Source organism: Mytilus californianus, unplaced genomic scaffold (genome assembly GCF_021869535.1).
Source record: "Mytilus californianus isolate M0D057914Y unplaced genomic scaffold, xbMytCali1.0.p SCAF_18, whole genome shotgun sequence".
Classification (NCBI taxonomy): Eukaryota; Metazoa; Mollusca; class Bivalvia; order Mytilida; family Mytilidae; genus Mytilus; species Mytilus californianus.
The window spans coordinates 2,888,956-2,902,898 of record NW_026262666.1 but is presented as its reverse complement, the minus strand read 5'-3'; the positions used below and the strand labels follow the sequence as shown (position 1 = coordinate 2,902,898).

The following is a 13,943-nucleotide window of genomic DNA, read 5'->3' as shown; positions in this document are numbered from 1 at the left end:
AGATACTATAAGCAGTAGGTCTACTATATTTGATATATGGAATGATTGTAAGATGTACATGTCCATTTTCATGGTTCAGTGGTCAAAGTTACGTTTTTGAGTTTTGGTCTTTTATTCTAATACTATATGCAATAGGTCAACTATATTTGGTGTATGGAAATATTTTATGATGTACATGTCAGTATCGCAGGTTTTATTTGACCTTGACCTCATTTTCACGGTTCATTTCTCAGTGTTAAGTTTTTGTGTTTTGGTCTGTTTTTCTTCAACTATAAGCAATAGATCAACTATATTTGTTGTATGGAAGGATTGTAAGGTGTATATGTCTGTCTGGCAGGTATCATCTGACCTTGACCTCATTTTCATGGTTCATTGGTAATGTTAAGTTTTCATGGTTAAGTTTGTTTCTTAGATACTATAAGCAATATGTCAACTATATTTAATGCATAAATTGATTGTAAGGTGTACATTTCTGTCTGGCATGGTTCATCTGACCTTGGCCTCATTTTCATGGTTCATTGGTCAATGTTAAATTTTCTTGTTTAAGACTGTTTCTTAGAAACTATAAGCAATAGGTCAACTATGTTTGGTTTATTGAATGGTTGTAAGGTGTACATGTATTTCTCGTTTGGTTTATCTGACCTTGACCTTATTTTCTTGGATCATTTTAAGTTTATGTGTTACTTGTAGTAAAGCTTTATATTTAGGACTATCAACATAAAATCAATGGTTAGTAAAGAAGGCGAGACATTTCAGCGTGTGCACTCTTGTTCCTATTATGTCTGTGTGTTTTGCTCACGCATTGTTGTTAATATACTGAAATTCGATGCGACTGTCATACAAGTGAGAGGTTTATCTAGCTATAAAACGAGGTTTAATCCACCATTTTCTACTTAAGAAAATGTCTGTACCAAGTCAGGAATATGACAGTTGTTTTCCATTCGTTTGATGTGTTTGATGTGTTTGAGCTTTTGATTTTGCCATTTGGTAAAGGACTTTCCATTTTGAATTTTCCTTGGAGTTCGGTATTTTTGCTATTTGACTTTTTCTGATTTATTTCTGTATTAATCTGCTGTAGAGAGAAATTACCAATAAAGAAAAAAAAACATGACATGTTTGATCATTCAGCATTCGGGTGTCTGTCTCAGCATTGAGGTACCTGATCGGTGGTTGTCAAAAGTAATGTCTTAATTTATTTTTATTATTTGACAAATGATGTTTGTGACAGACCTCTGATTGGTTCTGCTTTATTTATTCACAAATATTATAGAAACAGGATACAAAAGAGAATTGTTGTTGAAGACTGTATGTTGCCCTTTAGATGTCTTTCGGATTTTTTTTATCCGTCGTTGGGTTGGTGTCGCATTGACGTAAACCCTAAACTTCCATTTCATTCATAAATACATGGCAACTCTTTGTCAATGATATAGATCATTTTCTGATATTTTATTTTTCAATAAATCAAAGATTAGTTAATCAACTGCAGTTTATTCAATTTCACACACTAACACTGGACCAGCCGATGCGTGAAACGTTAGAAGAAACCGGTTAGTATTTCTTTTAAAGCGCATCACCCAAGGAAGTGAAACTTCATTGTTGATATCTGATAAAGGAATGATACGAATGAGTTCTCCAGCAGGAGACAACTGATGGATGTTGTGTGAACCGTATCCTACAACGTATATGTTCCCGTCTTGATCAATTTCCTGGTTAAACGGATACTTTAATTTACTGTGGTTATATTGGAAATTTTTCCCGACAGCTGATATAAATTCAACAGAGTGTTCACCTTTCCTATAAATGTACTCACTTTTTGGGTTACAAGTGACAAATCTTGGGTCGTAGCCTATCGTTAATTCTTTGATTTTAGACCCCGTTTCAGCGTTCAACCAAGAAATAGTTTTACTCTGATTAGCTGTTATGAACTCATCCTCCACCAAACATAATCCCCATACAGAAACATCGACATTTAATGTTTTTACTAACGTTAACGGCTTTACATTAATTATATAAATCTTCTTTGCACCAGACGACACAGCTGCAGTCTGATCATTCACTTTAGTGATATCAAACGGTCCCTCCGAAATGTTCAATACTTCCATTTGTTTCCCGGTATTGTCATGATAAACGATCCTGTTCTTATTACAGTCGGTGATAATGATATCATCGTTAAAGAATATGCCACTGATAAATTTGCCTGTAATATCAATTGTAAACAAAACTTTTATCTTTCCAGTATGTAAGTTAATATCTTTAAATCCAAGAAAAGACGGTCTTTGTTCATTGTATTGAAGATGACCAAAGCAAACAGCATTTGAAATATCCGTAGCTTCGAACTTAACCGATATGTCCTTTATTCCTTGTATAACCTTACCGATATCATTTTCGAACTGTGGAATTTTCCTGAAAATCTCCTCCATTTTGACCAGGCATTGTATTTCAGACCCTTGTGACAAACAAGCCTCGAATATAGTCTTCCAATGATCAAAAGTACTCTTCAGGGCTGATAATTCAGTAGACTCTTCACTTAGTTTTAGAAGATTGCTTTTTCTTGTATTATTTACTTCTTCTCTTATTTCATTTTCCACTTTATCCAACTTTTCATTTAATTTTTTACGCATGTTTGCAATTTCAACTTCGACAACGTCTATTTCTTTTTTAAAATTTGTCGTATTTTGATGTCGATTTTGGATAATTCCTTCTAGTTTGTTACTTGTTTCTTCTAACTTCTTCATAACTTTCTGTGCTTTTGTAGACTCTTTAACTCCGGTTATAGCTTTATCTATGGTAACAACATGTTCACATTTTCTATGGTGTACAGTTGCACAAACAGTACAGCATGGTTGGGAGTGATCCTTGCAGTATATTTCAATTGTTTTGTCTGGATGTTCATCACACGTAACAAACGCATAAACAATTGAAATAGACTTATCCTCATTTATATCTTTGATCGGTATTATCTTGTGATTTCGCGTCGCTTTGAATGTTTTGTGATTAGCTTCACAAGTTTCGCAATATGCTTCTTCACAAACCGTACACCATAATATTGCCTCTTTAGAAACACTTTTACTGCTACAAGCATCGCAAAATTTCTCGGCTTTTTTCATTGCTCTCCTATCAATCAATGAAACTACAAAATGATTCCCAGGCAAAGTTCTTGCCCATGTGTCGGGATTCTCCTTACTGTCTCCAACTGGTACAAGTCGACGACATACTGGGCATTTGAATCCCTCTGGTTTTTCTTCCTTCACAGTTGAAACAATATAGGTACTTAGACAGCTCTCACAAAACGTGTGTAAACACGGTAAATACTTTGGCTGTTTAAATGTTTCAAGACAAATTGTACACATCAATAAATCGGCAAATTCTTCTTTTATATGTTCCTCCTTAACGTTTAACGAAGTTGCCATTTTGTCCTTATTATTAAACTTCCTTGTTCAAAGTATGTCTAAATATATTTCTATATATAAACGTTTTGATAGTGTACGGATATGGATAGTTTGACATGTTACCAGGGTCAATTTTCTGCAGATTGATTCTTAAGGGAGACTTATTTGACTCTTTTCGCAATTTCAAATAAAAAACGATACTTAAATTAAATATCTATAAAATAAACACACATTTTCACACAATATTTTGGTACTATTGTACGACGGTGTTCATCACTTCATGTTCTTCTCTTTTTTAAGCTTTCTCTTAGGGACATTCCCGTGGCTTGTGTGGATAAAAAGTTACACTTGTAACAGTTAAAATACGGGAAAAAAACTTATTATAAAATAGAAGATGTGGTATGATTGACAATGAGACAACTCTCCACAAGAGACCAAATGACCCAGAAATTACAACTATAGGTCACCGTACAGCCTTCAACAATGAGCAAAGCCCTTTCCGCATAGTCTGCTATAAAAGACCCCGAAATGACAAATGAAAAACAATTCAAACGAGAAAACTAACTACTACTCTAGCGTATAACACCAGATATCTAAAATCAAAAAACCAATTGCAGTGTTCTGGCATCCTGGGCTATCCTGTCATCAGTTCGAGCTTGTGCACAGTTATACTTTCGTTTATTTAAAAATTGTCATACAATCTAGCTGACTTTATCATTTATCAAGGTATAAACTCACACACACAAGTCACATTTACAGAGAGGCGTTACAAGAATTTGAGGTAAGGGAGCTACCTTATTACATTCAATGATAATAAAACCAGCACAACGCTATTTCTAGTATATAAAAGCTAATACGAAAAGCTTATACGAAGCACTAAGTAAATATGTCTATATTTTTTTTTGTAATGATATGACTAAAATGTTTAGTTGACCTATTTATGAAACATTAAATACATGAACATGTATTAAATTTCCTGCAAATACAGTCAGAACCACTCCAGAACTGAACAATACATTTAAAATGTGTAAATTGTTTTCAGTCCTAAAGTGGTCCGGTAAACCATGGAAGGTATCAATGTTACGTCCATGAGTAAACTACTCCACAGAGAAGCAGCAGAAAAAAGAAAAATTCTTACCATATGCGATAGTTCTAACCTGTGGTATTTCAAGGATGTTACGGTATCTAAAAGAGTATTTATTTGGTTTAATATGAAGCAAATTTTGTAAACATAAATAAGGCAATTTTAAATGCAAATTCTTTTGTATTGGTCCGAAGTTTTGTTAACATGGTTAATATGTAGATGTATAAGGTTGTGATTGTTACCAGATCTTGAAGCAGAAACATTATTTAGTATTTTGTTTGTTAAACAAAGTCTACATTCAGCAATCTGTTATTGAAGCAAGCTTGACAATCTTCCGAAATTAAAAAAAAAAAACGAAAAACTAGTGGAACGCTGCCACGGCCAGAGGTCCTCCCCCTCCCGCACAAGTGTTAAACAAAATAAAAAAACGAGCGTCATTTATGCATGGTTCGTCTTGTAATACATTTATTCGTGCAAAATGAAAAAAATTATTCAAGAGATCTTTATCTCTATACGGAAACCATTTTCCCTAAGTTTCATGGGCTACATTAAAGCAAGTGTTAGGAAACATAATCACACAACAGTGAACCTAGCATTAGATGTATGGGATGGTCCCTCACCATTGGTAAAGCTTGGGAATATAAAGCATGTTTTTGATGAATTTGAAACCGACATTCTCTCTCATTATTTTTTTGGTTTATTTAAGGAATGTACCTCTATATTCTACCCTTGTTGAGAAATGGATTTCATAGTTCATGCAGTGAATAAATTATTATAAGTAGGTTTACAGATTTATTATGTTAAAACCATTGAACAATTTGGACTTGTAGACATATCAACACTTAGCTCAGTTAAAACAACCCTTACGAAAAAATCAGCCTTCTGGCGAACTGTTGCGCAAACACTGCGGTAAGGTTGCTGCAAATAGTTTGCGGCAACTTCACCGCGACTTTTTACCATGCAAATGAAGGTTGTGGCAGACTTGCCGCAAAGTTTGATAGCCTTATATAGTTTGTGGTGAACTTCTGGCGACTATTTGTGGTGAACCTCTGGCGAACTTTGATAGCCTTATATAGTTTGTGGCGAACTTCTGGCAATTTTTGTGGTGAACTTCCTGCAAACTTTCTAAGCCTTTTATAGTTTCCAGTGAACCTCTGGCAAATCAAATGCTAATGATACCCTTTGACTACCTTCCTGTTAATTCTTTTTCAAAACTGTACGTCTCATTCAAAACATGCACATATGGATCAAAATTTAAATTGTATTAATTATTATGACCAATAATTGTTTTTTACCTGCTCCCTGCTGATCAAAATTTCATTTGTAAAGAAATGTGAAAGAGAGAAATATAAATTGTGACCATAAAAAACAATATAGGTACATGTATATCTATTTATTTACTCAGTGCAGAATTTAGAATGAGCTGATTAATTTCTTAACAGATACATAATAAAATATTATTATGTATGAAAAAAATCAAGAACAGATCTGTTTTTATAAGGCCAATTAAAAAGAACTGGGACTACTGCATGACAACATTTATACTGTATTAAGCATAAAATTATATCTAAAATATTGATCAAATGTGATTTAACAATAAAGCATTACAAATTATTTGAACATAAGATGACCATTCCTGCAAAACATCATTACCCACAAAGTTTAAGTTTATAACTGTAATGATATTTCTCTTAGGGCAGTATATAAGGGTGTAACACTATTGTTATTTTCAAAATGGGGGTTCTTTGACATAAATTTTGTACCAATAATACCAAATTAACATGCAAAAAATGTCTAAAATGACTTACAAAGAGATGATCAATGATGCATTGCCTGTTCCAGGAACTAATTGAATCATATATAACTCAGACATCTATCATGTATAACATCCATTTACTTTTTACATGAAAACACCAACATTAAAACTTCCCTCCTATTTCAAATTTAAAGAAGCAAGAAGTCTAATTTTAGTGCAGGGAGCATGCTCAGTATGCAATAAAGTTTGCGGCGAAGTTCCAGCAAACTTTAGGACTGCTGTAAAGTTTGTTTATAAAGTTCCTTCAATTTTAAGAAAGTTAAGAGTTTGCGGCAAACTTGCGGCACACTTTTACATCTCTTTGCCAAAAGGTCGCTGCTAGTGGCGAACACTGGTGAACAACTTTCAGGTCTTCTGGCAAACTAAAATGATTGCCGCAAGGTTACAGCAAAGTTTCTCTTTTCATAAGGGAACGAATCAAGGAGACTTTATCCCACACATTTTTTTGGACTCGTATGTTGTATTTTGTGTATGATATCACTTTAATTTGTTGTTAGTTTTGGATTGGTTGAAATATTGAATATAGTACCATACTCAGCTTAACCTATAACCTGCAATTATTTCAAAAGAAGGTCAAACCGTACTTACACTTACAGAGGATTTAAAATTCAAACTTCGGACAACAAAAAACAAACAATCTCATTTTTTATATAGATTAGACTGTTGGTTTTCTTGTTTGAATTGTTTTACGCTAGTCATTTTGATGCCCTCTATAGCTTGCTGTTCGGTGTGAGCCAAGGTTCTATGTTGAAGGTTGTACTTTGACCTATAATTGTTAACTTTTTATACATTGTGACTTGGATGGAGAGTTGTCTCATTGGCACTCATACCACATCTTCTTATTTTTATATTTACTGTGCAAAAGTTCATTTCAAATTTTTGAAGTGCTTATTCATGCTGTGGAAGGTTTTATTTATTACTCTGTTCCACAAATTTTTGTACAGCAAGTCTAAATAACCACCAAGAAAAAAAACTGTAAAATGCAAAGCATTCCAGGTATTCAAAATAAGCAACAGAGTCTAACAGTGCACTTTTGATATAGTGCTTTGTCAGTATTTAATTCTAACTTCTACATCATATCACATCATTTTTATTTAAATAGATGAATAATGCTATAATAATGAAGGCACTTTTTTTCAAAAAGCCCCAACTGTTTTCAAAGGCTCTCTCTTCAAATCCTCCACACTAGAATCTATTGATTATTCATATAGGCCAGGTGAGTGAAAAAAACAACACATACTGTATATTCTCTATCTTTATTTACTATTAACAGTAAATGACTACAAAAAGCAAAAGCTTTCAAGTGGACGGATTATTGTAAAAATAAAAGATATCAAAACATATCTTGGACCTGTTAAAATATCACACTAATAAATCACTGTTTGTAAAATGTCCAGACATCAATAAATAATCATTTAAACCATATATATATACATGTCTCTAGGTCATATTGAAAACCAGCATGTACTTGCTCACAAAGGAAAATAATTTTAACCTTGTTGTGCAATTAAAATACTATGAGTTATCTCCATTTTCAGACATAATTTATTTTTCCCCGGTTCCAGCTTAAAATTCTTTTTTGTAAAATATATTTGTAATCAACATATCTGTATCATACAATTTTTTGTTAACTAAATATCACTAATCAAACAAATATCACAGAATTGAGCCTTCTTTTCTTCAATCTGACAAATACATTCATTAAAGTAAAATAGTTTATTTATAGTTTGTATAACCATGAAAATATAAAAACTCGTACACTTATTTAGTTCCTGTCAACCAATTGTAGTTGAATTTTCTGTGCAGTAAACATGACTTTCTGGTCTAAAAAAAGGATTTTCATTAAATATTATCTGTGGCACACACAGCTTTAATTAATTTGTATGAAAAAAACAGAATTCCACAATTGAAATATACAAAGTATCTATTTTAAATCATACCTCATACTTTCATGTTGATAGCACTAGACAGAAAATACAGAACCTTTAATAAATACCCCATTCACTGAGATATATAACCATATAAATTTCAGTTGTCACAACTGTTTCAATGCAAGCTCTTACAAATATCTAATTTAGGTATTCAATTCAAAGGAAAATGAAAATAAGCATTCTCAATATTTTTGTACTGTATGTCTGTTAACATTTCAAATTTCATCCGATGGTTTTGTAAAACTTTTACTTCAAAAATAAAGTTCTGAAGGAGTTTTATCTAAATTTCAGAACATCTTGATTAAAAGCATTAAAAGTTTTGTGCCAAAATTCAAACAGGAATATACTGACTATAATCTTCTTAACATTCAACATTAAACTCTTTCCTCTGCAAAAAACCATGCATGTAATTTATTTTTTAGATAATGTTACAATTTAACATTGTTATTAAACTATATGAAAGAAACAATAACAATATCACAATGTGTGTTTTACAGCACCAAACAGCTGTATGTAAAAACTCTACACAATCTTTTATATTGCCTACCTACATTCTAAGGCCCATGCTTGAAATTCTTGAAAAAATATTAAGACTTCAGTTAAAGTTTTACAAATTTTGCTTCAGAAGTAAACAAATTGTGTTACTATGGCAATGTACTGACATTTACATACAGATCTGAGTTCAAAAGTAGAAAATTCTATGCATTTAACATAACGATATATTTAACAACTATCTTCATAAGTTTGGAGCCCATGCCATCACCACTTTGTTGAATGCTACAAACACTCCTTTGTTTGGTTTGCTGTAAAAAAAAATATAGAGAAAATATTTTATGCACAGGAAAAAATATTACTTGAATCTTGGTTTGTTGACATAAAATCGTCTTCTTTACTACATTTTTGTACTTTTTTAGCAGAAGAAATATCCATACTGAAAATATCTGTGGTTGTAATGGACCAATTAAGAAATTGTGTTTGACAAAACTGTCTATTGTTGAAAACTGTATATGGTGTCCAGACATCTTTTGTTTGTATTTGTCTCAATAACATATCTTTTTACTGTGTTGGGTGTTGTGATTGATTAACAAGATGCAGTGTACTGTAATTTACAATGAAAAAAAAAAAGATTTTCTTTATTGTTCATCAGTATTTTTAATTTTCAGTTTTACTCTTGTTCTCTGTGACATCAGATTGGTGTCCATTTGTTTGTTATTTGATGGCCTTAAATACAGAAGTGTTTATTTTTTAATTTTCTAAATTTTAGATAACCTGAAATAAGTACAGATGAACAAAACTATTCATAGAAAATTACTTATCAACATAAAAAAATACAAAAACTGGATGCTCAGAAAATCATTCTGATTTTTTTTTTCTTCTTCATAAAACAGTATGACAGAACTTTGATTGACTTACCATTTGTAATACCTCACTCCTTCGAATGTGCCGTCATGTTTACCATCTAAAATATAATAAAATTCAACTGTTACTAAATTTTGTAAAGATTTAAATTCATACAGAGTCAGATTGCTCTGCAAAACCAATGAAGATTTTCATCTTTGAATGGTAACACTATGTTTCCAGAACAAAATATCTATATACACCAAATTGACACATTAAATATTTTACTTATGATATCAACATGAAATTATGATAATGTTTTCTCACTCAGAAAGTGTATTTTATTGTCAATTTTAGCTTTTTTTTAATAGTTCCGTTTTTTGAAACATAAGCCAAATGCTCTGACCAAAATGAATGTTTGTGAAACTTTTAAATGTCTTCAAATTTCGATTGGTTTAAAAAGAAAAAAAATTTTTGTAAACTTTTAAGTTTGAGGAAAAACTGCTATAGATCTATAAAGTGAACTTCAGTATCCCATTTTTTTTTTCAATCTGTACATTTTGGAACATCCTAACTGCTAAAAGGGCTTAAAGTGAGCAATGGTGAACCTTTTCTTTTATATGTGTGAAGCATCCAGTTTTGGTCACCAAGTAATACCCCACAATTCCTTTATTCATACAATACAGAATACTGGTGAACTTTTTTTTATAGACTTGAACCTCCAGTTTGGTCATTGACATATACTGTGGATTTTTTATTATTGTGGGTGTAAGTAGCCCACGAATTTAAATGTTCAACAAAGTACAAATTATTGCTAGGCTTATATGCAGACTTCAGCAAAACCATGAAATGAAATATCCAAGAATAAAAGAAGAATGTGTCTGAGGAAAAATGGTAAATGACTCACTGCCCAAATACGAATTCTGTTTGTGTGTTGTGGTTTTCAGCATTATGTATGAGTTTCATTAAATTTGTATAAGGCAAACTTAAGTTAGAGTGCGGAAAGGAAATGGGACAGACGGAAAGACGAAAAGATGGACAGTTAAGGTTAATACTTAATGCCCCCATTGCCAAAAGCAGGACATAAAAAATACAATCGTTCCTGAATCCTTGAAAATTGGTGTACATGAAAATAAATAAATCAATAGTATATCTCACACTTCCTTTCATCCTTCTTAGCTCTATTGTCCACTTACCTTCCTTATCAAGCTCTACCCCTAAGTAAATATCACTTCTGCCCGGAAGATGTCCAACGAATTTGATTTTCCCTTGGCTAAGTTTTCCACCTTGTCGAGAGAATTTAACAACATCTTCAATGTTAATATCTCCTGGTGTTCTTGGTGCAAACGGTCTCAAACCTGATGTTATATTTGTTAAAGATCTAAAAAAATATCCAGAATGATTCATGAGTACTCTATTCTTATATATACAATATTTGAAAATTGTAATAATATAAAATTGATGTGTAGGAGCTTAAGAAACAGATAGAAAATTGAGGCTCACCAAGCTTTTCTCCTGTTTTGTTGTCAGAACTTCCTAACCGTTGGATTTGTTTTTGACTGAAATCAACATGATTAAAATGCGGACCGTGATGAGGCCCCAATTGAACTGTGAAGTAAAGTGTAATTTGAATATAACTGATTGCTCACAACAGAAGCAGGATACCAGGAGACTCTAAACGTATAGTATATGTTTATCGCTTAATGTTATCTGTTCACCTGTCAATTTCAGAATAAAAAGTTATCATAGACACCAAATCACATCATTGGTAGTTTTCTTATGTCATATATTAATTTTTTTTGTTATTTGTCGAATTGGTTGATTGATTGATTATTTCTTGCTTAAAATCAAATTAATAAACATCAACAATTTATCTAATAGATTGATTGGATGATTATTGGTGTTTAATGCCACTTTCAGCACTTTTGGCTGTATCATGGCGGCCATTTTTTATTGGCAGAGGAAGCCCGAGTACCCACAGAGAACCTTCTGCAGGAAAACTGGCTATCCTAGTCAATTATGATTAGAATGCACCTGCCACAAGTGGGATTAATCTAATAAAACAAGAGGCTGTCAGAGAGACAGCAAACCGGATTTTCCTGCAGAGGTCGAACCCTGAACAGTTGAGCAAGTACTGTGGATTCATTTATTTTCGTGGGTATCAATTTTCGTGGATAGAGAAAAAAAGACGTTTCGTGGTATACGTAAATTCGTGGATCGCTGATCACAACAAAAATAAAATGCTTCCCTGGGCGCAGCTTGATACGACCGCAGAGGTCGAACCCTGAACAGTTGGGGCAAGTATGGACCAGGGCTTCCAAAACGGTCATATATTCCGGACTTGACCGAAACTTTCATAAAAAGTCCGGCTGCTCTCAGCCTCAAACGGTCAAATAGAATTGGTTTGCCACTTTTTGTTATTCAAGGCATTTTCATAATACGGTCATTTCAATTTTTACCAACTATCGATCGATAAAAATGTCCGTTTGGGGCTTTGGGCATGTCCGTTTGAGCATTTTAGTTTATAATTGTGGCAATCTATTTCACAAAGATATTTCGGTCATAATTGGGTTTAATAAAACAGATGCAGCATATTTCAGATACTTTGAAGTGTTTCAGTTAGTCTAATCCTCTGGGTACATAAATGTACCGCTTGGTCTTTAGCTTGTGTACATCAATAAAAAGTAGAAAAAAAAGATTTCTTTTATTTAAATATTAACAAGCTGTCAAACAGTTATCCCTTCAATAAGTTATATTGAAGCCATAAATCGTTCAATGATTACAGGTTTGTAACCTTTGATGAGGTGTCCTTAGCTTGTCTTTATCAATAGAATTAATGATGCATAACACTGTACATAAAGGTGATCAGGTAAACGAGGTCAAACATGTAAGCGTGTATGGAACAACATCCTATTTAATTACGCTTTATAGATATTATTTTAATTGAGCATTCAGTTTAAAAAAGTATCCTGATATTCAAAAGTTATTCTATTTATAAATGAATAAGTATGATATATATTATTTTATTTAACACTGTACATCGTTTTAAATACTGGGGTACTCTAAAGGGGAAAATTTATTGAAATATATAGGAAAAACACCGAGAATAGCTGAGTTGTCCAATAAATAAGGGGGGGGGGGGGGGGGGGGGCGTTCTCTATTCTTGTTTAGAAGCTTTATTCATAAATGGTTACAACTGTTTTTATGGTTAAGATTTGACAGTATGCTAAATGCCATGTTTTGTGACATTTGTCAAACACATAAACTTAAAAATAACTTTTCGAAAGTCAGCCGTTGTAGAGGATGCTAATAGCAATGACCACGTTCAAGCTCTTAAATTAGAGACAGCTTCCAAAAGTAATCCAATTGTATCAGTATTTGAGAAAGTTCATGAAAAGACTGACAACGCAATGTGCACCTTGTTCCGTAATGCTTACTTTATTGCTAAAGAAAACTTACCAAAGGCAATGGACAAATTTCAGTCAATAAATGATTTAACTAAGTTAAATGGTGCCGTGATCACTTCTAAATTACATCAAGAGAACAATGCCTGCTCCGAATTTATTCAGACAATTTCAGATATTATAGAGAAAGAGGTGATGTCCGACGTAAAGTTAAGTCCCGCCGTGGGAATTATGATCGACGAGTCAACTGATCTGGCTACGCAAAAACATTTAATTTTGTACTTATCATACCTCAAAGCTGGTGAACTGAAAATTAGTTTAAATTATTTATCAACTGAGTATGTTTTTATTTATTCTTCTTATTTTCTAAATCAGGTTGGGAAATTGTACAAAGAAAAATGTTATTACTGTTCAGTAGGTTTTACACGGTTTAAAACAATATCCTTCATTGGGCCTCCTCAATGTTATCTATAAATACCGCATCAGTTGTAGAAGTCACGTGGTCAGGTAATCAATACACAAAAAGAAAAGTATCACGTGTATTGATGATCAAGTTGTACTGCAATTAAAGCCAACATCAACAGTTTCAAATAAGATACCCTTAATTTACAAAGTGTTAAGTACTCACAGAGAGAAGATAGATTATATAAACAGAAACAAAAACATGAGAACAGTCAGGTACTGAAGCTGATTGATGCAATGATGGTTACTGTATTACGATACACAGAAAAATGACACAATACCGAGGATAATATTTTATTTATTTTTAGAATGAAGAAAACAAAACAGTTATAAATAATTTTATTGCATATAACACTACTAATTATTTAGACACATATATCAATTTATGCATCCTCTCAGTTACATTTAAGTATCCAGCTGATCATTGACCGTCAAAAATATTTCTTTGAAAAATGTCTGGCTGTCGTCAGGAAATTTTGGAAGCCCTGGTATGGACACAACATTCAAGCTTGATACAGC

At 32.6% G+C, this 13,943-nt stretch overlaps 2 protein-coding genes across 9 annotated transcripts in view; both read right to left on the bottom strand.

The window, feature by feature from the left end:
* Positions 1 to 1,418: 1,418 nt before the first annotated feature.
* Positions 1,419 to 3,410, bottom strand: LOC127726751 (tripartite motif-containing protein 45-like). Its single transcript, XM_052234210.1, has one exon. The coding sequence runs from the start codon at positions 3,408 to 3,410 to the stop codon at positions 1,488 to 1,490; it is 1,923 nt and encodes a 640-aa protein (XP_052090170.1). The 3' UTR covers positions 1,419 to 1,487.
* Positions 3,411 to 7,529: 4,119 nt separating this feature from the next.
* Positions 7,530 to 13,943, bottom strand: part of LOC127726564 (centrosome-associated protein 350-like) — a 39,121-nt gene continuing 32,707 nt past the window's right edge. For all 8 annotated transcript variants that reach the window (XM_052233965.1, XM_052233967.1, XM_052233960.1 and 5 more), the window contains 3 exons: positions 10,755 to 10,939; positions 9,634 to 9,679; positions 7,530 to 9,023 (listed from right to left, as the gene is read on the bottom strand). In XM_052233965.1, the coding sequence (XP_052089925.1) occupies positions 8,957 to 9,023; positions 9,634 to 9,679; positions 10,755 to 10,939 (298 nt within the window). In that variant the 3' untranslated portion in view covers positions 7,530 to 8,956. The remainder of the gene's footprint in view (positions 9,024 to 9,633; positions 9,680 to 10,754; positions 10,940 to 13,943) is intronic.

Coding starts and splice junctions, on each gene's coding strand:
- LOC127726751 (XM_052234210.1), bottom strand. CDS start 3,410: ATGGCAACTTCGTTAAACGTTAAGGAGGAACATATAAAAGAAGAATTT.